Source organism: Barbus barbus, assembly GCF_936440315.1.
Source record: "Barbus barbus genome assembly, chromosome: 22".
Lineage (NCBI taxonomy): Eukaryota > Metazoa > Chordata > Actinopteri > Cypriniformes > Cyprinidae > Barbus > Barbus barbus.
Window position 1 is genome coordinate 15391403 of NC_136750.1, and position 23646 is coordinate 15415048.

Genomic DNA, 23646 nt, shown 5'->3' on the forward strand with positions numbered 1-23646 from the left:
AGAAGTTGAGAGAAGAAAAAAAAGTTAGTTGGGTTAGTGAGAGGGCTGTGATTTTCAATTTACCAATGTCTGCGTTAGAGGGGCTGTAAACGTTTGGGAAAGTCACACGGACAGCGCTTTTAAAGAGTTCAAATACTTCAGAAGAAGTTTACACGTCAAAGTTTAGTAGATATGCGCGTTTCCACATTTATTGGGGTGTTCTCGGGAAGCAGAAAAACAGCGTTGCCTACTTTTTTCGCAAGGCTTGGATAATTAATAAAGCGGACGGACAGAAAACAGCTTTGAGCTGTTTGGATTTAACCTTTTGGCATTTTATGGTTGCAGGCAATTTTCCTGTTTCCACTATTTCAGTCGGATAGAAAGAATCCTTCGTTTTATCTGGAGTCATGGATCCGAGCCAGCACAACCCTCCTGTCGGCCACCAGATCGTCCATGTTCGGGGAGACTCCGAGACCGATCTGGAGGCTCTTTTTAACGCTGTGATGAACCCGAAAAACGCCATCACCCCCCCTTCCGTGCCGATGAGGATGAGAAAGCTGCCAGACTCATTCTTCAAGCCGCCAGAGCCAAAGTCCCACTCCAGACAAGTAAGAGACCACCCCACAGAAACCACAAACTTTTCCTGCGCCTTTAGTAACTGGCCATGCACATTTGTTATTGCATGAGCAAAGAACAGTAAGCACTGCATTAGGGGGGGAAAATACAGTCAATAATGCTAAATTACATAAATAATAAAGTGCAGACGTATATGACAGCAGAGTATAAAGTAAAATAATAATAATAATAATGACATGTCAATCATAATTTATAACAAACAGAAATTATAATAAAACTGAATAGAGTAGTCATAACACAAAAATAACAATTCCTCAGAAATGTATTATTCTTAAACTCCTATCCAAGATCCCAACTATTGCACAGGAAAAATAGCTGAACTGAACGTTACCTTTCGGAAAACAAACAAACAAAAAGTTTGATTTAATACAGAAGAAAAGAGTTAGCCTATCTCTCTCTTATGCACCCCTAGCACTAGTTGAAGTTGAAAAGGGGTCCCACTGTGGGTGTACCAGCTTAAAGTGATGCTTTGTCATGTCATATTCTGTACTCTTTGTATTTTGATACTTGGTGGGTTCAAATGTCTTGACCGACAGTACAAAGTCATGAACTCTCACAAGGTAAGATTTACTTTCAGGTTTGATTTCAGCTGATGATGTTTTTTTTTTTTTTTGGTCTTTGTTATATATATATATATATATATATAAAACATTCTGTTACTGTTTTAAGGAGTGAAACCTCTCTAAACGATTCAGTTCATGAGTGAGCTATTGGAGGATTCGGACTGAATCGCGAAATGATTCAGTCTATTTGCAAACCCGTTTATGCAGTTCGTTCAAACGAACCGACTCAAAAAAGTGATTCTCTTGCGATGCGGGGCAGCGCTAGCTGTGTTTTTCTAAACAGCCGAAAGAAAACAGACCTTACGATTTCATTCCTGAAATATGCTCTTCAGTGTTTTGTTCATTGCAACTGACCTTCATTTTTATTGCTTTATCTTTCATTTTATATAAAAATGGCGATAAACGGTTTATAAACAATATGAGGTTATAGTCTTTAGTTTCCAGCACTTGTTCCACGAGTGAAGATATTTAAAATAGGTCATCTTTTAAAGCTTAATTAAAAAAAGAAAAAAGTTGTCAACAAAACTTATCGAGTTTTCTCGGGTTTTCAATCACATCTCGCGCATGCGCACATGTTAAGCTCTGCTGTAAAGGTGCCCCAGGACAGCCTGTTTCCTACTTGGCTCCTCCTAAAGTCTCCAGCCTAGGCCACATACGTTTCTTAACTTTTTGTTATTGTAAAAGGAGCTGATAAAACGAATGAAAGCAACACTCAGCTATGATTCAAAAGGACAAAAGTGCCCTTGTGTAAATTTAATCATTTGTGATTTACGTTTCCATGTATGGTGTTTTATTCATGTTGTTATTATCCTATTATCCTTTCACTTTCCTTTAACTAACTGGAAAAAAAAACGACTATTTATTTAAATAGCTTAACAATTCACAATGCAAAAATCTCTAAATAATGTTTCTTACTCTGATTTTTTTGCAATGTTTTTGATTAAAAAAAAACATTGCAAAAAAATTGTTGTCCTCATGATTCATTTTAAAATGTTATAAGCTAGTTTAGAGTAATTAATACAAAGAATGATTTACAGAAATTAGAGAAAACAGATTTGTTATTATTAAAGGAAAGAAAACAAAAAGCATAAGAAACAATGTTTTAACAATTACATTGTAAGGTTAATCATGATTAATGAATGTATTCATGCATTGTGACCCTAGTTTCTGTCATCATTTCAGCAGAAGTGCAAGAGAAAAATATTTAGTATATCATCTTCACAATGGAGCATCTTTGAGTTACATAGGTTGAGATTCATATGTGTGTGTGTGTGTGTATGTGTGCGTGCTTGTTCTTTGTGTGTATGTGACTTCATCCATGTTTTGACTTAAGGTTTAGACATAAGTCTCTTTGCTATTTAAGAGATTTATTCCTTGTAGCCTTTTTGCTTTAAATCTAATCCTAATCTAAATGTCTTCTTTATGCTAAAATAATCCTTTATCCCTGTACAGGCCAGCACGGATGCAGGTACTGCTGGTACCCTCACGCCCCAGCACATCAGGGCACACTCCTCACCTGCCTCCCTGCAGCTGGGTGCAGTTTCTCCTGGCACACTGAGCAGCATGGTTCCAGCAAATGCCCCACCTCAGCACCTCCGCCAGTCTTCTTATGAAATACCCGATGATGTGCCGCTGCCCCCAGGCTGGGAGATGGCCAAGACCCCTTCAGGCCAGAGATACTTCCTAAAGTGAGTTAATGCTTGATATGACATTTCAACATGGTTTTGTGCTGTTTGATATCTTTTAAATTGATAAGGCGTTGTTGACCTTCAGATTGGGGTCACGTTTGCAGTGCTCCCAGTCATTTTAAAGATGGAAGACTTGCTACGTGTAGAGATTTACAACAAAGGTGAATTTTAGTGGACTAAAAGTCTTGCAATGTTGGTTTGAGGTCTTGATGTATCGAAGACTCAAGTTTCAATTGAGAATACTATTTCAACAGCCTTTTATGAGCACAATTTATTAATATCACTTATTTAAGATAAGCTTTGTAGAAACTCACATTGTACACTACAGTCTTCTGGCTCATACGATTCATAAAAAAAATGAAATCACTGTCACTAACTGAAATGCCTTTAAAGATAAAGTTTAGAATCATGATTTTCAACAGTCTTACAAGACACTGTGAGTGCATATTAGCACAATTTGTTGTTGACTTTTGGACCCAAAAACGGTGGTGTTTGACGTCAAGCTTGCAAGCTGATAGTTCCATTAAGAAAATGACTTTGGTTTTTATTTTAAATGTGCAGATGAAAGCTCATTTTTAATCAAAACTCCCAATAAGTAGTCTTTTTTTCCAGCTGGTTTATATATCCTAGTCTTTGCTAGTGTGTTAGCCTGTGTGCTAAGGTTTCCTTCTCTCTGTGTGTGTGTGTGTGGGTACTTAGTGCTTCTGCGGATTGGGTTTCAGAGGGGAACAAAGGCCCAGTGTAGCAGCGTAGAACGAGTGGAGGACGGGCCGGCCTGGTAAACTCATCTGCCTGTCCACAGGACACAGGCTGCACACAGGAGGAGTTAAAAAGGCAGATTTAAGGAGTACATTGTGTCTTTTTGATAAGTCCTATTCAAGTTGTCGCTATTAATTTAATAGCTGCTATATTAGGACTGAATATTTGAATGCAAAGTCTCTGGGATGTCTGGAACTGTGACCCTCTGACCAATCGCTTTTACACAAACATGACTAGCCTCCTATTTACTATGATAAAACAGAGAGCTTTTAAAAACAGATGTTTAGAAGAGGAACATCTGGAGAACATTTGCTTCATTTGGACCAGATCTCCAGGAATTGTGCAAAAGGGGGTTGAGGGACAGGAAGGGGAAAACGCCATTTGTGTAGATGACTCACAAGACCAAGGCTAATGTTTTGGAAATGTCGCAACTGCTAATGCATCCAACAATGAGGACACCTAATCCTTAAGACTCGGCTCCAAATTTAGTCTGGTAGTTCTCGTTCTTCTTGAATGGAAAAATAAGGAAGTTTAAATGAAGCAAAGATTGCTACCTTTTCGAGTGGTCTGTGTGTGGGCACTGTTTGATCTTCACCCCGGCTCTGTCACTGCTGAAATGCACAAATGAACATCTCCTCTTGTCTGTACAACCCCCTCCTTTTTAACTTCTCTTTGTTTGGGGTTTTAGAGAAAGCAAGGCTCATTTTATTCAATGTCTTATTGTTGTTGACCCTTGCTTTGTTTGTGGATATCTTTCACACAGGAAGTTGACATGGTTTGTCAACAATTCCTCATTTTTGTAGTGCGCATATGTCACTGTTACCCCTTATCAAATTCAAGAGCTGAAAGAAGAGTCAGATGTCTTTGAGCATCTTGTGGGTTGTTTCTAAGACACTGTGTCAAGTTAAAAATAGTGTCTCAAGACCCTTGTGTTTTGCTTTATAGCTTTGTGCATCTTATGAACGTGCCTTATTCAGGGCCGGTGAATCTGAAACATATTTTTGTGTGTTATGAGTATTGTTTCTAAGACTAACTTAAAATGTGTCTCGCATTTGGTTCCATTGGTTTGTACATCTTATGTAAACTCCAAAGATTCAGATTCATGTCAGGTGAAACTAAAACCAGTTTTTAAGCATCACAAGCATTGTTTCCGAGAGAATTTGTCAAGTCAAAAATAGTCCACCTTAAAATGTGACATTTTGTTCCATTTCGTTGTACATCTTATGAAAACTCTTAAGAGCGAGTCTGATTCAGGTCAGATGAATCTGAAACCAGACTAATTATACAGTGCTTCTTTTAGACCAACTAGATGAGTTTTGCGGTTCCCTGTTACATTGTCAAATGCTGACAGCACTGATATCCATTGTTATTCTGGTCTTAGTTCACCCAAAGATTTAATTTCTGTCATAATTTGCTCACCCTGCACTTGTTCCAAACCAGTGTGAGTTTCTTTATTCTGTTGAACACAAAAGAAGATATTTTGAAGAATGTTGGTAATCTCATTGATGGTAGCCATTGACTTCCATAGTATTTTTTTCGATACTATGGAAGTCAGTTGGCAAATTCAGAATAAATTAGCAGATGCATAAAATGTTGAATATTTCAGATTCCTTGCAACTCCCATTGCACATTAAAGGCGTTGTTTTAATTTACAAACACTGGAGGATTCAGGAAGCTTGTCCTGGAAAACAAACACACTCCTATTTATAATCAGGCCCTCTTCAAATGAGGGGTGGTGAGAGGGCTGTGAGCCAACGTGTTTGAAACTATACCAGGCTCACATTGCTTTCAGGTGACCACTACTGTTCTGCATGTACACAACCCTAACGACCAGAGAAAGTCATTTTCTCCTAAGACCAGAGATTTCATTAGAGAGCATATCTGTTACCATTCATTTTGGTTGCAGATAAGCAGACGGAGGTTTGCAAAGTATCCCGATGGCTCTCGTGTTTGGCCACATGTGAGTCACACAGCTAAGGGAAGTCTGACAAGCAGCCTAGTTTCCGTTTCGGCATGAATGAAAGCGCAGTTTGTGAATCCGCTCAGTAGAGATGGAGAAGATGAGATGCTTTATCCAGTGACACTCATGTGACCTGGTCAGATATAGACAAACAAACAAGACTCTGAACACACAGTGAAAGATCTATTGCATTAAAACTAGTTAGATTTTAGCTTTGAATGGTTACACTGTAACCTTTTTGTCCTATATTTAGTTCAGCCTTTGCTCAGGCCTCAGTGGTGTCCCGTGACACTTTGATAGCGGGAAGAAAATGACAGGAAACACAAAGCTATCAGAAGTTGTAATCAACCTGCAACACCCAGTCATTTGAAGACTGTTTCATCGCCGCCTCAAAAGCTAGTTCTGTGGCGCTTCCAGATGCTAGTTGTGGATCTTCCTGAGAATGCAAGAAGATAAGTTGACTATAAGTTGGGTCAAAATTATACTAGTTGGATAAAAAAAAGAACAAATAGACAATTTACATTGGTGTATAAGTCCTATTTTATTATTACATTAAGAAGTAATGTGAAGTACTCCCCAACACAACAAATCCTTTAAATTTAGCAGGGCTTAGAACAGAACAAATTTATCAGCTTAACAAACAAAATTATAGTGACATTAATTGTAAATGGTATGTCTACACACTTTTTTTTTAAAGGAATCCAAATGTTTGCACTACTGTATATGCATGTTTTATGTGCTTTGGAATACAAGTCACACCACTTTTCAAATTATTAAACAAAAACAATGTAGCATATTCCGGAAAATCCACTACATTGTCAAGCGTGTTGTTATTCCGGTCAGCGGTGTGATTTATACAGTCTTCTGGCAAATTATAACATTAATGAATTTACAGATTATTTACATTTTATGAATCTGCTAAATACAGATTTATTTTGCAGAAATTGTTGAATAAATCAGATTCTTGACAACTCTCTTTGAACATTGAGTGTGTAGATTGAATCTAGAATTACTGGAGATTAAAACCAGTTGTTGCCTAGTCTTTTTTTAACTTCCTAGGTCTCTGCCTCCCTGTTTTTCCCCCTTGTTTTCCTGCTTTCATTATTAACCCTGTGGAAGATAGAAGTGGGAAAGGTCAACATGATGTGTTGACCTCCTCTCTTTCCCTTTTTCTCCAACAGTTTACTGTGAGCTTTGATTTATAATAGACTCGGACCGAGGGAAAGGGGGGCTCAGGGCGGTTGAGGGTCATCTTGTTTAGTTCTCGCCTGCCTGTTTTTTGGGACCTCAGGAAGGGGGGGGTTAAGTTCACAGGGCACTAACACTAAGACCAGGGTCATAAACTAATGAAGGATTCTAATTTGGAGAATGTGGCCAAATAGAGGGGCTAATCAGTGTTTCCGTTGTCTTATTAAAGCCAGGATTCAGTGGGGGATTTAGCCCATGGGAGGGCGGCCCTAGCCGAGAAGGGCCCTCAGGGATGTGGACCCCAACTATCACAGGGATTAGACCCTGTGATGGGAACCACTGTTACCCCTCCACCCGCTTCAAAACATGCTGCTTTTAATTACTCCACAAAAGGTGTGTCTCAGAGTCTTTCCTGAAGGCAAAACTTAGTTGCACATACATGCATTTAGACTTATGTTTGTCGCAAATGTCTTTCTTGCTTAGAAATGTTGCTGAATATGCCTGATAAGGTCATTTTGAAATATTTTTAAAATAATTTTGAAAGGATCTACCATTTGGGTGAGGAGTTAAAGGACGTGACCCGTCGTAAGAGTGTGAGGGGACCCGGTTGTAGTGGTAAAAGCATGGTGTTAAGTGATTTAATGAGCACTGTTTGGTTTTTGCAACTTACTCTACCACTAGATCGGTGTGGCCTCAAGGTCCGTAGATTAAAATGGCCCCCTTGTTTCCTTCCTGCTGTCTGCTCCCACCATGGGATTTTCTTGGTTTGGGTAGGAGGTGAGCATGTTTGGACGAACTGGAAAATCACAAGGACACATGATGGCAGGGCTTCCCTTGAATGTGTATCATTAGGACTCTTTCATTAGCGATGCAAGATATATTGCATATTATATAGTCATATTGGTTACAGCATATTATATGGTTAAAAAATATTAAATGAAATCCTAAAAAAAACTTTTCTCAGATCTATATACATACATAAGCTTGTTTCACACTGGTGTAAACAATGTTAATACTTATAGAGTTATTAAGGGGAAACTGGTTATTTTTGCACTGATTTAATAATGGTGCTCCAATGGAAACAAACAGATTTTTTATTGTTTAGTCTTTTGAGCCTTTTGTGCTTAACTTAAGTGTTATATATTATGAATAAATTAATAAGTTTGGTTTGTGTCCATCAGGATATAAATAAAATCCAAACAACTGAGATGAAGTATAATCCAGAATTTAAGTGTATATAAGATTAAAAAAATAATATAAATATATAATAAATAATAATATAATTACTCAATACAGATTGCTCATTGTTGAAAACAGTATTAGAACTCAATTAAGGGGAAATTTAGTTACTTTTGCCAGTTTAATATTTTAATAGTACTGGTTTACTATTGGTGCTCCAGTGGAAACAAACAGGAAAAAGTTGTTGTTGTTTTTTTCCTTGGAAGAAAGCATGTGTATTAGGAGCAATCGACACGCATGCAGGCTTTTGTCTTAGTTGTAGTAGTATTATAGTGCAATGGTGCTGCTCCTGGAAGCGTTGCATGTCCAGAGTCAGACACACACTGCTAGCTTAGACAGTCTTTGTTATTGAGTGCTGCAGTCTTCTGGGGTGGCCTGTTTTCTTTTGGATTTTCCTCACACACTCAAACTCCATTTTTCTGTGGTCAGTTGGGAAAATATTTGCTTTTCTGCCTTTTTCCCCCTTTCTGAAAGGAGGTATAGGCTAAATTCACATACGTCTCAATTTCGAAACGGTTCATCTGGGTTTTACGGGCAAAATATAGATGTGACGGTATTGTGAGGAGTTTTGTGTTCATGTGATTTTAACTTCATTTTCCGTCACTCCTGTCTGTGTTTAAATATGCTCATCAGGAGGCTCAGTGTGAATCACGCTGTGTTGAATTGCACCCTCGTATGTGTGAGTTTGGAGCAGGCGTGTTGTGTACTGCTTTTGGCCGTCTCTTTGATGGCTAACGGTTTAGCCATCTGGGTCAGGTCTCTCTTCCCAGCTCCATTTGTAGCACATTTGTGTGGAGGACCGGTGAAGGGAGTGAAAGTTTGTTATTGCAAATGTGATCAACATCACAGGGACAGGCTGTCCTTCCCACAAACCCAGACCACAATCATACTTCTGTTTCATGCATGATCCAGGCCTTTTTATACGCCTTTCTCTTAAAGTCGGGTGGTGTAATGCTTGTGAATACTGTGTAAATGTATAGCTTTAGTAACTATATTGTAAAGTAATTTTATTATTTGCATTTATTAAACAAATACTTAGAAAAACTAATTTTCTTAGTTTTGGGTTCAGGAAAGATGTTTAAAAAAAAAATTAAAGTGTGTGCGTGTGTTCCAAAGAAATGAAAACTTGGATGCATTAAATTGACAGTCAAGATATTTTATATAATGTTACGAAAGATTTATGTTCCAAAGAAATGAAAACTTTCTATTGGTCAGAGAATCCTGAAACTTTAGTAGGGTTTCCACAAAACTATTAAACGGCACAATTGTTTTCAACATTAATAAGAAATGTTTCTTGAGCACCAAATCAGCATATTAGAATGATTTCTAAGGGGAAGTTGTGGCCTAATGGTTAGAGAGTCAGACTCGTAATCCAAAGGTTGCGGGTTTGAGTCTCCGGCCGGCAGGGATTGTAGGTGGGTGGAGTGAATGTCCAGCGCTCTCTCCACCCTGAATACCACGACTGAGGTGCCCTTGAGCAAGGCACCGAACCCCCAACTGCTCCCCGGGCGCCGCAGCATAAATGGCTGCCCACTGCTCCGTGTGTGTGTTCACTGCTGTGTGTGTGTGTTCACTGCTGTGTGTGTGTGTTCACTGCTGTGTGTGTGCACGTTGGATGGGTTAAATGCAGAGCACGAATTCCGAGTATGGGTCACCATACTTGGCAGTATGTCACTTCACTTCACTTCATTTCTGAAGGATCATGTGACCCCTGAAGACTGAATTAATGGCTGCTGGAAATTCAGTTTTTCCATCACAGGAATAAATTACATTTTAATATGTATTAAAATAGAGAATAATGTATTTTAATTGCAATAAGATTTCACAATATTACTGTTTTATTTTAGCGTAAATAAAATACACTAAAATATTTTCAAAAATCTGACCCCTATAGGGCATATTATTGTTGTTATGATTACTCGTACATAATATAATTCTTTATATAATGCACAGTATTTTGGTCATCTACCCCTTTTTTTTTTTGTTTTAACTCACATTTGAGCCTAAATTGACTTCTGAACTCGTACTTTACGACGTGAGCTGAAGACCCATTTAGACCCATTTCCTGGTTTAAGTCATTTGTTAGATTACAGTGGCCTCGTTTTTGTAATGTTTAGTTTCCCAGGTCAGGGTGGATTCATTTCTCAGCTCATCTAGTGTGAAGCATTTACTTTGAGCAAATGTGTGTTTGTCAAGCTTGGGCTTTATTGACCACACACAAACAAGCCCCTTTCCTGTTAGAGTGTCATCTGTGAGTGTGTGTGTGTACATATAGAAAGCAGAGTTAGCCAGACCAGTGTTTACCCAGTCCTGATGTAACACCTTTGCCCCAGACATCAATGCACCTACTGTCACTGCGGAACAAACTGCCTCAAGAAGAACCCCTGCCTATGTATGCATGTATGTATGTATTCAGACTAGGGTCTCGTTCAAAACGCTCTTTACATTTACCAAATAGCACAGGGAGTATGTTGAATGTGTCACATTCAGCTTCATGCTGTTTTGGTTTCTCATTAGCAGTTTAATGGTACATTTTCATTAAAAAAGAAAAAGTTAAATTATTTAAATATTAAAATATAGCTTGCCTAGCCCTTGTGAGAACTTCATAACCTTTACCCAAGTTTCTCTCTAGTATCTCTTTCTCTTGCTCTCTCTGCCTCTTTAAACTCACTGCTTTGTGCGCTGACTCCTGTGATATGAGCCCTCCTTCAAAGAGGAACTTAAATCCGGCCAGAGGTCAGCAGGTCGCTCCATAATCTCTCCTGATGATGTCCTGCTGATGGAAGCTCAGTCACTCATCCACCCATCCTGATGTACGCTCGCTCGCTCGGCCGTGAGGGAGAAATGGAGAGCTGACTGAGGTCTGATGTCCTCTTTCTGTCCTGACTAGCAGGATTCAGTCATTCATAATGGCGGACTCTCTTTGGCCTCATTAGATGCAGTGTGTGTTATGCTAAGCTAATATACAGAGTCCTTGTGTACGCAGTTGTAGTGTACAAGTCATTATTTTAAGTGTTTACTAGTAATAGACAGGTGCACTACTGTTCAAAAGTTTAAGTCCAATAAGATTTCTTATAAAATTTATGAAATATTATTACAGTTTAAAATAACTGTTTTCTATTTTAATATATTATAATGGCAAAGCGGAATTTTCAGCAGCCATTATTCCATTATTGATCCTTCAGAAAAGCTTTCTATCTTTTCAGTCAAATGATCCTTCAGAAAGCATTCTCGTATGCATTTCTTGTTTTTATCAATGTTGAAAACAGCTGTGCTGCTTAGTATTTTTGTGGAAACTGTTTTTTTTTTTTCTCCCATTATAAAACCTCAAATTTTATAATGTCCGATATGGAGACACTCATTGCTTTTATGTATTGTATTATGTGTAACCAACAGGTAATTATATATGTAATAAATTAAATTATAATATTTTCATTGTTTCAACCCTAATCTCAAAAAAACTAAAAGAAATGTTCACTGACCAGAAAGAATATTTGGTTACACTTTGTTACAGTGTAATTATACATTTAAGTTCTGAGTAATATTAATGAACTACATGTACTTACTGTGTGTTGGTTAGGATTAGGGTTTGGTTTAGGGTTACTTGCGTGTCATTTATTGTTATAATAGTAAGTACATGTAACGTGTAACAAAGGACACCTTAAAATAAAGTGTTACTGAATATTCATATGAAATACAACAAAATTCTTACCTGCAACATCTGTACAATCCTGTCAAATATTAGTGAAAATTATCTTAGTTCGTCCCTCAACTTAAAAAAAAAATAAAAAAATAAAAAACCTAACAAAAATGTGAATTAATGCATCTACAGAATGTTTTTCAATGGTAAACAGATGTTGTATTTTATCTGAAATATGCCTTAATTCTCAGGTGAAAGTAAGTATAATGCTCATTTTGGACAAAGGCAGAGAACAGGGAATGCTGTCTTATCCACTATATGCTCCATATTTCAAGGACAAATATTTGTTATTTCTTAGGCAAAGTGGAAAACATGCAGTGGTGGCGAAGTTGAGTGCAACTGTGAGAAGCATTCATCGCTGCATCTCAAGCTCTGCTGTGTTATAAATAACTGCAGCACAATAAACAGGGCCCTGATAATTGGGCCATCAATCATGTCGAGCGCTTGGGTGGGTGAGTTCGCTAACCTCCCCTCTCTACCTACCACCACCACCTCCTCCTCCTCCTCGAGCGCTCTCTGGTTTCATGAGCAGTGATAACAGCTGGAGAGGAAATCAGGAAGTGAGCTTCTATAGAGCACTGTCTCCTTTAGTGTCATGGAGTGATTCCTGTGTGGTCATGGCTCAATGTGATTTGAGTGCCAGAATCCCCACCTCCGCTCTCCCTTGTCTATTGGCTATAAAGCAAAAGCTTGCTACCAGGGTTGTAGACCTTTCTTTGTCTGTTTGTCATTCTCCCAGTCTGCTTAGTCTGGGATGGAAGAAGTGCTGCAGAAAGAAGGTTGCAGTCGTCTGGCTGATGATGTTTGAAACGCTGGAGGGTGTTTGTGAGGGTTTCTTGAGCGGACGTCTGTCCTGTCTATGCTTTTGTCTCCATCGCTGGCCCCATAATCTTCAATAACGCTTCTCAGCTGGTGGCCCCCAGTGATCTGTAATGGCCCTGAGTGGCGATAATGTTTTTCCGGTGGGAGTGTGGGATACCGTTGCCGTTTTGTGTTTGTTGGTTTGAATGTGTAGTCAGCCTCGTTAAAATGTACTGATGAGTGAACCTAACCGGTCTCTTATTACTGCAGGCATATAAAAACAGTAAAGTTGTAAATAAAACATTCAAATACATTTAATCCAGTGTGTTACTTGCCTTTTTTGTCATTATTTTGTGTGAAAATTGATTCTATCCCATTTTTTATCTAGGTAAAGTTGAGTTAAATGTATTGACCCAGCATAATAAGACTGACTACCTTTAATGGTCTTTGCACACTTGAGTCTGAAATTGTCATCCAAAATTTTCGCACATTAAAAAATATATCCGACCTCACATTGTCAATCATGTTTACACACTGCCTCCGAAAGTTCCGTCCGTCATAAAAACATTTGGATCAGGTTCGATTTTCTGCATTTTCGCATCAGTAGTAAGTAATTTGATAGAAAAGGATGACCAATACGAAAACAATAGTGCTGTCAAACAATCAATCGCGATTAATCGCATCCAAAATAAAAGTTTTTGTTTACATAATATGTGTGTGTACTGTGTATATTTATGTATATATAAATGCACACACAGCATATATTTTGAAAATATTTACATGTATTTACATATATATATTTTACAGATAAATATATTTAATATATAAACAACATTTTTCAACATAAATATATACATGCATGTGTGTGTATTTATTTAGACAAAATAAATATTCATAGTACTAACACACATTATGTTGTGATTAATCGTTTGCCAGCACTAGAAAAAAGAAAAAGAAAAAAATGCGTACAAAAATTTGTGTTCAAGGACTTCAATTCATCAAATGCAGGTTGGCATATGGATTTCACCATTATTGTTACTCTTGGCTGCTTTTTGACTCTCCTCCCATTTTCCCGGTACTTTCCCACTGAGTAAAGGGCAGCCAGTCTGCCTCATTTGTGAAGTGTGTTTGTTCGTGTGTGCTGGAAATGCAGAGAGAACATTGCATGAGCAGACGCTCAAGAGTGACGCAATGGTAGGGCTCTGACCCAGACTGGATGGTGTGCTTTTGACTACAAAAACACACTTGCTCTCTTCCAAAAGCTAGAGAGTTGCCTGTAGAGACAGCAGCATCACAGACATAAAATCTGTTCCAGAAGGTGAGCAACATAATTATGCAGCTTTCCAAGAGATCCTTCACAAAGAGCAATGCTAGAATGCACTGCCATGAGGTCAGCGAAGAAATAAGGCAAAAGGAATTTGTAAAACTTCCGTACAGAATCATATGTGTATTGTAGAGTTGCTGACTATATAGTGCACTCCAAATCATTATTTTATGAGGTTCTGTCCATCTCATTTGATTTTGGAATGAAGCTAATATTTTAGCTTGAGTTCAGAGTGTTTGGAGATTTTTGCATTCAAACCACTGCCAGAAAACAGCACATTGTAAGGAAGCTGTCGCTTATGTTGCTTACGGTCAATAGTTCTCATTCTATATCATCGTGATACTGAATTAAACATAAGCGTCATTGTTTTGCATGGAAAAGGCACCGTGTGGGCAGAGCACTCGGGCTAATAAAGCCCACCTGTGTGAGTGCGCCTGCGTCTGCCCTCACTGAAACCCAAGAGGAGATCTTCATACTCGACATCCTGTGCTCCAATTAAAATTAACTCACACCGCCTCTCCCTCCCTTGCTCCCCCCGTGTCTCTGTCATAGTTTCTAGCTGCAATAGGAGGGGGAGGATCGGGGTGACAGTGTAACAGGACCACAGCGATCCACTCAGCCAGTGGAGTTCTGAGGGATTGCTTCCGCGCTCGTTTTTTCCTCCTCCTTTTCCTCCTCTGTGGCCTTTTCTTTTTGTTTGACGGTCATTCGGCCCTCCCCCGTGACCCTCCTGAAGAGGCCCCCTGTTCCTCGTCTGCTGCGGCCTGGGCTGTTTTCCTGGAGTAAGTGTGTGTGGGTTGGGGGTAGGGTGGCTTACTGGTAGGTAGGTGGGAGAGGGGCAGTTTTTGGTAGATCCTTTGATCAGTAAAGCATAAACAAGAGGGAGCTTAGAGAAGAGGGGGTGGTGAAGTGCTGAGTCAGTCGCTCTCTTTCTCTCTCTCTCCTCTTTTTGTTATTCTTGCTCCCTCCCTCTCATAAGGCAGTGATGGTGGAAAAGTGACTAATTGGTAGCAAAGAGAAAGTGACAGCAGAAAAAAAATGATGGGGAAGGGACTTGCCAATTCTGTATTGCAAACAAAATCTGTCAGAAGGATGCAGAATTGATTCATCCACAAGGTCAAACATCCTCACAGGCTTTTTATTTTATTTATTTTTTGTCCTGTGGTTTCTCTTCCAGTAGACTAGTGGTCAGCCATCTATCTATCAAGACTAGTGGGTTTTTCAATAGCTTTTTCCAGTATCAAGAGTTCAGTGTGGCTCATGGTCTGTGTAATAGTACATTTAGTATACATTGATGCCCATATAATAAAAATATACGCCACTTTTCAAAGGTTTGGATTAGTAAGATTTTTTTCCAAAGAAATTTTTTTTCAGAAAAGATGCATCAAATTGATAAAAAGTGACCGCAAACACATTTTAATGTTACAAAAGATTTCTATGTCAAATAAATGCTGTTCTTTTGAACTTTGTTGAGCAAAGAATCTTGAAAAAAAAATATATAATTATTTGTGAAGGATCACGGACACTGAAAATTATATTGTATATTTACACTGCAATTATATTTCACAAAATTACTGTATTAAATGAGCATAATAGATATCTTACAAACATATAAAATCTTATGAACAGTTGAGTGAATTGTGTTCTGTGTGATTTCTAAAACAATTACACCTTTTTACAAATAATTTATTTGTTAATTAAAATCATCCTTTTATAGAAATGTTAAGGCACTAAAGTGTTAACTACGAAAACAATTTGGAGAATTATTGTTGAATGTTAGCATTGTTGAGAGAATTGTTGAAACCCTAATTAAACGTATTTCAATTATATAATGTAAATAAATTCATATAAATTGGCTTAAATTAAGGAATTACTGAAAATTACAGAATATTTTTCATAATACTTTTATAAAATTGACTTTTTTTCATCTATTGACCAGGCTGTCAGTAGATTCAGAAACGGACACAAGGAGATGGTGACACTTTTTTTTATTAGCCAATCAAACATGTTTATCAGTCAATGCCAATAATCTCAAAATAGATTTATTGGTCTATCACTAGTCAGGATGCCCAAACATAAGTTCAGTGCATGCAAATCTTAAATGGGCAAAGAGAGCAGAGCTGGGGGAAAAGAGGAGCAAGTGAATTGCATTTAGGGTTTTGGGTCGTAGCTTGGTCTGAGCTTTTGTCCAGCAGGTGAAAGCTTTGTAAAACTGGCGCCACATTGTTAAAGAGCCTGACACTTCAGTGTGTTGGAACAGGCAGCGAGAGAAAGAAACCTCCTGGGAGGAGACCCATGACTGACCCTGCCTGAATGTACAGGCCCTCGCCTGAGAGAGAGGGAGAGCGAGAGAAAGAGAACGGGAGAGAGAGGGGCCTTTTACTGTGTTAACTCTACATCTTAATCGAGCAACAAGCCTCGACAAAGCCATCATTAGAAATGCCTCTACACCGAGTGCTGCAGCCCGTTGTCACTGCAGAACAGATGCGAGTAGTGTTTCACAACCGCCTGGTTTGTCCTGAAGTTACATAAATCTGCTTCCTTCAGGAGTGTTTACTTGCAGCAATATTTTGATTTAAAAACCTAATCTGCTCTGGCTGTAGTTTCATAGACCTGACAGAACGTGCAACGCCTCCAATCGCAGGTCTTTTGAGCCGCCCACTCCATCCCTAACACTGCTCGTAAATTGCGTGCTTGTGCCTTCAGGACAACAAAACCATTTTCTTGGAAGACTTTATTTGTTTCGAAGAAAATGTGAAGATTAGCAGCTAGTGTTTAGGAAGGAGATGGCATGTCAGGTTTGATCTTAAGGAAGCTGCGAGATTAGATAATGAAATGTGCCGTGATGGTACGCCTGAAAACATACGAATGTTGGTTTTTGGAGGTAAATAATTCAGGATTAACTTGTTTCTTTTGGTTGTTCGAATGAAAGTACATCTGTTGGGTATTCATGCTGAGCTTGAGGCAAAAAACGCCCTCCTTTTTCAGCATAAACTGCTTAACCTTTAAGTGATAAACTGCAGTGAAAAAGAGAACAACACTGCGTCAAGCAGCACTGCTTTCCCTGCCACCCTGCTGTCTAAGATCTGAATAAACAGAAGGGTGCAAGCCTGGTTTCAGTCTCTCCTTTTAGACTTGTTGATTTGTTTTCCAGTAACCGTGTTGTTTATCACTGACCTTACACAGTAATCTGTGACTTCATGTGCAGATGACACTGGTTCAGTCCACTGCACGCAGGCAAATCGCATGTAAATGGGGTCGAAGTTCACTCAACAGCCTACGGTTATCCCTCCTCCACAGCAATGCATCAGCAGATCTGACACAAGAGTGGGTGGCAATTGTAAAGTTTATGAAATGGACTTTTAAAGGGGCTTTTTTTAGCAGCCAGGGCAAATGAAATGAATGGGAGTTTCATTGCTAACAGGACAGTCCATCATTTACACTTGCTTGTAGGAGGCTTCAGAGATGTTTGGTACCTGCTCGCTTTTGCTTATGCATATTAAAGGACTGAGGTGCTGTCCAATTGGATCTGTGTTCAGGTGTTTACAAAGATCTTGTAAAAGGTCCACTTGCTGGGAGTTTTATCTGAGCACTCTCTTTGAATCAAATAAACCAATGTGGGATATATAACACTGGTTGTGCACTCCCCTTGAAATATTATAGATTTATGCTCCCAATTTGATCACTTATAAAAGTATAATACATAGTCAAACCAAAAATTATTCAGACACCAGATATAATTTTTGATTATCTTTTTATTAGTGGGTGTAGGACACTATAGTTCATTCATTTAGGTAAGTGAGGATAGCAAAATAAAGTAAACTGACATATTATACCCAAAATTCTTCATACAGTGGACTACCAGTCAAATTGATCAAATTTGGTACCAAAAATTATTCAGACACTTTGACCTGAGTGTTTTTCTTTAATTGCTAATGCGACCTTTTTACACCACAGACTGAACAAAATTAAGCATTGCTTGGTCGTGGCTTGACCTATATTGGTATTATCTAATTGTGTTCTTAAATTTAGCAGTTGACAGCTATTCGTTACATACCTTTCTATCAGAGTTATCTGATATTATCAAGATGAATTTGTTCTTGATGAGTTCTTGTCATATTTTATTACTATTTTCTAAACTATAGTGAATAAACTGTGATAATGTGAGAAATGTTGAAGGTGTCTGAATAAAGTTTGGTTTGACTGTACATGCATACATTCTTGTGTATAAAATTGTTTGTTCAGATATGTCAAGCCAAAGAGACAGCTCATGAGGATTTGGGTCACAGCCACAGTTTTTTGTCTAATAGGCCTGCTTATGTACGTCTCTGTCTCCTGATAGCCATAATGACCAGACGACCACCTGGCAGGATCCACGTAAGGCCCTCCTTCAGATGAACCAGGCCGCCCCGGCCAGCCCAGTCCCTGTGCAGCAGCAAAACATCATGAACCCTGCCTCAGGTCAGACACTCATTTCATGTTAAACACTACACTCTCAATCCCTGCATTCTTATGGTAATTCTACGGGTGTAGCAGTCTCTTTTTACATCCCACCCAAACCTGCCTCTACCTCAGCAAACGCAAAAACCTTATCAGGGCAGATGAATGCATGTGAATGGCTGTTGATGATTAGGTAGACCTGTCTGGTTGGAGTGACAATAGTGACCTGGGTGTCCAGACTATGAAAGGTTCAACAGGAACTGTTGGAATCAGACAAGACCGGTCCTGTTCAGTGTTTTAAGGTGTTCCCCACAGACTTTAATGTCATTTTTGGAAAGTCGTTTGGTCCTGGAAACTATAGAGTGCAGACGTTTCTGCCCACTTTTTTCGAGCGGCCTTGATTCCGGAAGAATTTTTCCTATTCATTTTTTCAATTGGAATTTTTAAAAAGTCTTGTTAAATCGTCATAAGCCAGCTAGGAGGTGAATCACAACATTACAAACTTTGAATCAAAGCAAAAATCACTTTGCTTTCCAAGATCCTGTGATTGGTGGAGATTTCTTTCCAAAATTTCATGGCCTCGTGAAAATGTTGGATTAAAAAAAATGTGTGGATTATGGCCAAAGATTTCTAAAATGATCATTTCACTTAGTAATGGATAATTTTCTGTACACTGGCTGTTCTCTCTCAGGTCCTCTTCCTGATGGTTGGGAGCAAGCTATTACCTCAGAAGGAGAGATCTACTACATCAATCACAAGAACAAAACCACCTCTTGGCTGGACCCACGACTTGACCCGCGTTACGGTGAGCTTAAAGTCATAAGTTCATAAAAATAAAAATAGTATCATAATAAATCATACTTTTCATAGAACATTGATCTCTTAGAATGACAGCGTCGCCACCATTTTATAAAAGAAATAAGCCACCCGAGTAGTGATGCACTGAAATTTCGGCAACTAAAAATATTCATCTAAATTGCAAAAAAATTCAGTTTCATTGACGGAAACAGTTAACGCTTCTTCGGTGACATATTTTGAGCATATGTTCAGTGTGTGGATGGGCAAACAAGAATTAAACACGTCTGCATGATCCACGAAGACCAAAATTGTTACTAGAAGTATGTAAAAAAATAAAAATTGGCTGAAGTTTCGAGAGGCGACCGAACTTTACTACAACTGGTTTATCACCTGTGAACACCCTCAGCTGCGTGCCGAGTTTAATTACAGAAATGTTATTTTTGGTTTCTGTTTTTGACTCAATGAGAACTTTAATTTTGGTTTATCACTGAACCGGAGTTCCACTGAGGTAAAATAACTGCAACTATCTCTTATTGCTGTATTATTATACTGATTACAAACCCAAGTATAGATGACTACTCTCTGCGCTGTGTGCGAATGAAAGTGAGTGAGAGTGTGTTTTTGTGCTACACTATTCGGAGAGTATTACTGCTTCCTGTGACTCATACTGAGGTTAGCCAAAACTGCTCCACACTCAGGACTCTGCTATGTGATCCCTCTACTCACACACAAACTAGCTCAAACTGCATCTGATTATGCTGTTCCCTAAACCCCTTGTTCAGATATGCATCCATAATCCATACGCAGAGACAATGAAACATATCTAAGCAGCGGAACTGTCACGTTAATCTAATCATCTGTTTTTTTGCTGTGGAGATAAATAGTTCACCGAAAGGTTGTCAGACTGAGATGTTTGTCCTTTTTCTACCCCTTTCAGTCCCTCTCTTTAATCTCTTTCTATGAGCACGTAAGGCTCACAAAGAGATGAAGCCTTCTACTTATGTCACTTTGAGTTACTCACGCTTGAAGTGCTTTCCCTTCATCCCAAAAGAGTTTTCCCCTGGGACACTATCTCACTATCTCCTTCATGTATGAACAAGCATGTTCGGCACCATTTTTGACCAAAATCCTCAACTACAAAACAGGTTTCCGTACACCTAACACACAACTGGTCGTGGGTAAAGTGGTAAACAGTCTGTGAAGGGCTGGGTCAGGCAGGAGAGAGAGCGAGAAAGAACGAAAGACAAAAAGGAGGGGGGTAGGCGCTGGTGGGTGAAGCCCTTTGAAGATTTATAAGTGTTCAGCGGACAAGGCTGGTGGGCCCCTGAATTACAGACGTAATGTGAGGGGGAGAACTGCAAGGGGTAGCCGTGGTTAACTCGTTCCTTGCCTCTAGTTGAGAATGTTTGTGCGTTCCGATGAGGTTTTTATGTAACTGCATGTATCGCCATTTTATTATGACCTTTTGTGTTTGTTTTCATCCCTCAGCTCCTCTCAGTGAGGTCCCACCAACTTCAAAAACGTGTTAGCTCCTACTTGCACCAGTTGAACCCAAAAAAACAGTTAAATGTGTTGCTAACCTGACATGTTGTCCCGTCTGGCTCTCCGCTCACCCATTGGAGACACTTGGGTAATTTGAGCAGGGAGTAGAATGGGATTGTACTCCTTTAACAGAGAACTGAAGTCTGGCCATTCTCTCTTTCTGTCTCACCCCCCTTCCCACCCTGCGTGAGGCCCAGCGCAGGCAGAACTGTTCTCAGCTGCACATCTAGACGGACTTGAGTTTGTGCCAGGCCTCTCGATGCTGCAGCTCTGCTCCTAATCTGTTCCAGACCTTTTCAGTCAAAGAGACCCAATGTTAGAGCGAGAGAGAGAGAGAGAGAGAGGGAGAGGAAGGGGGCAGGCGGAGGCGGGGGCAGAGAGGGGGAAGGGAAGAGGGAAAAGAAATGGAGGAATAGGAGAAAAAGGAAGAAATGCCTCCTTCCTAAGAGGTGGCGAACAGGCCACGAGGTCTGGTCTGAGTCCACTACGGGACTTTATGATGTATTTCATAAGTTGCTGACTAGCCCAAGTCAAAATAGGCCACCCCCAAGTGTCTATTGACCACTTTACACCTGGCATTAACATTCATTCGGATAGTATCTAGATTTTTTTTTTTTAATCAAATTACATGTACACTTTTTCCCGCATTCATACTATGTCGTAATTACAAGATGACAACATGGGATGTTACTCAAGCTGTTCACATCCTCACTCAGAACTATGCATTTCTATGTAAACACTATTAACAGCAAAAAAATTGTGTATAATTTGAGTAATCACAATACAAAAGTAACAGTTGTTATGCAAATGCATTATTAGTAAATCATTTATTTAGGGGAACAAAATTCATATTTATTTTACTCTGCTAGATTATTCAGAACTACAGAGCGCCGCACATGACATGCAGAAAAATAAAAGTAAATTGTGTGCATGATTTACTAATTTGTTCCCTTATGTGAAGTAAATTGTGCACTTGACAATAATTTGTGCTCTCGTTTTAAGTAAATCGTGCACACAAAATAATTTGTGTCCTTGTTTTATACAGCAACATGTTTATGAGTATGCGGACGGGAAGTAGAACGAATTATTATTTTGTGCACGCAATTTACTTAAACTAGGGCACAATTGTGAGTAAATTGTGATTTAGTAAAACAAGGGAAAGAACGATTTACACAATTTACTTTTTTTTTCTGCATGTCAGGTGCGGGGCTCCGTATAGAACTCTACTGTATGCATTTGATTTATTTCTGGATTACTCTTTGCATTAAGGTATTAGCAATAGCTAATTATAGGAATTATTTATCAGAACCGCTGAAGCCACTGACATTTTGAGAGTTTCTGCATGACATTGCAGCAGTCAGGTGGTACAAGACATCTCAGAAAATTCTGAGTTTACAAGATATAATTTTGAATTCTACAGGGAAGTTTTTTTTTGTTTGTTTTTTTTTTACAAATCTGAATATTGTAATTATGGTAATTCAGACATGGCGTGAACACCTTTTGTTCAGATGTGTCTCCAGTGGGATCAAAGTTTCAAGTACTTTTTTGTGATCAAGTACTTTGTGAGAGCGAAAAAGGATTCCAAGTGTAATCTAGTGAAATAATTGGATAAATGATCAGATAATTGTGGTTAAATAAGGTGAGCATTAGGGCTGCACGATATATTGCATGGCACTGTAAAAAAAAAAAAAAAAAAAGTTGAGCCAACTTAAAATTAAGGCAACCAGCTTCAGCAGATTTTTGAGTTTTCTCAACTTGTTGTTTTAAGTTTATACAACAAAAAGTTGAGAATCTCCTACAAAAATAAGTTGAGAGAACTCAAAAATCTGCAAAAGGATGGTTGCCTTAATTTTAAGTTGGCTCAACATTTTTTTTTTTTTTTAACAGTGTGGAGCGGCATTTAATACACCGAGCAGTGAATTTAATACACAATATCAGCTTCAATATCGCAAACGATTCATCTGCGATTCTGAGCGCGAATTGCGTAGCTTGTCGGTGAACTACGGCTCAGTGTATTAAATGCCGCTCCATTTGAAAACAGGTGATGGAGATTTATTACTAATCAGAGAACCGTCTTTACTGACGAGATGCACATGACAATCGCATGCAATACATCGTGCAGCCCTAGTGAGCATATTGGAAGAACAGTGTGTGTGTGAAAAGAAAAAGCCAAGGACCTACTAGAAAGCACTTTAATGACTCAGTCTGGATTAATTATTTGCAACGTAACTGCGATACATATTACTTGAGTGGCTTAGTGTGAATAACGGAAACACATTTGCATTTCTCACTGCAGTAATCACTAATAATAACTGTGAAAGTCTTGATGTATAAATATACCACCTGCTGTTTCTACTTGTAAGTGATATGGCTTCCATCTTGCTTTCGACTGGTTTCCTACTACACTCTAGTCACAGCCGAGTTTCCTCATGCTGGCTTCCGGCAGCTCACAGCTTGCCTTTGTGTGGCCCGCTGAGGTTTATGTATGATAGGATATAGAGAGGCTTTTCTTTTGGATGCAGAGTGACTCTCTTTCCCTGTCTCCTCTGCTTTATGTGCTTATCTCTTAACTGGAAACGCAATTTGAGAGCTGCTTTTATACAATAAACCTGTTAAATCGACAGCCAGCAAATATTTACAAAGGCTTCAAAGGTCCTGGTGCTGCTTTTCCTGACGTTTCCCAACACCCCTTCGGTCTCACCTGCAAACAACAGGGGAGCTGCTATTGGCTGCCAGCTTTGCGCGAGAGCCTGATAAAGACTTATTACTGGATGGATGTGTTCTAGAGCTAGTGTACGTCAATCTGAGCTTTTAACTTTCTCACGCTTTCTTTTTAATTGTGTTCCTCTGCTGGCTTGTAGAAGAACACGTCCATGGCATGAACTTATGCAACACTTGAGTCATTCCGCCACATGGATAAGACTTGTTTGTGTGTTCTTGTCATCTTCGTGCTGTGGTATGGAGTTTCCCAAGTGAAAAACCCACAGCAGTCAAGTACAGACTAGTCAGGGAAATCCAGACCTGAGAAT

The 23646-nt window shown here is 39.0% G+C and overlaps 1 protein-coding gene across 4 annotated transcripts in view; it reads left to right on the top strand.

The window, feature by feature from the left end:
* The window catches only part of LOC306888175 (transcriptional coactivator YAP1-like), a 31927-nt gene continuing 8281 nt past the window's right edge, over window positions 1-23646 (top strand). For 2 of the 4 annotated variants that reach the window (XM_079446347.1, XM_079446346.1), the window contains exons 1-4: window positions 1-587; window positions 2631-2866; window positions 18180-18298; window positions 18969-19082. In XM_079446347.1, coding sequence (XP_079302473.1) covers window positions 387-587; window positions 2631-2866; window positions 18180-18298; window positions 18969-19082 — 670 coding nt within the window. In that variant the 5' untranslated portion in view covers window positions 1-386. The remainder of the gene's footprint in view (window positions 588-2630; window positions 2867-18179; window positions 18299-18968; window positions 19083-23646) is intronic. The other 2 variants (XM_079446348.1, XM_079446349.1) reach the window with 1 other exon arrangement.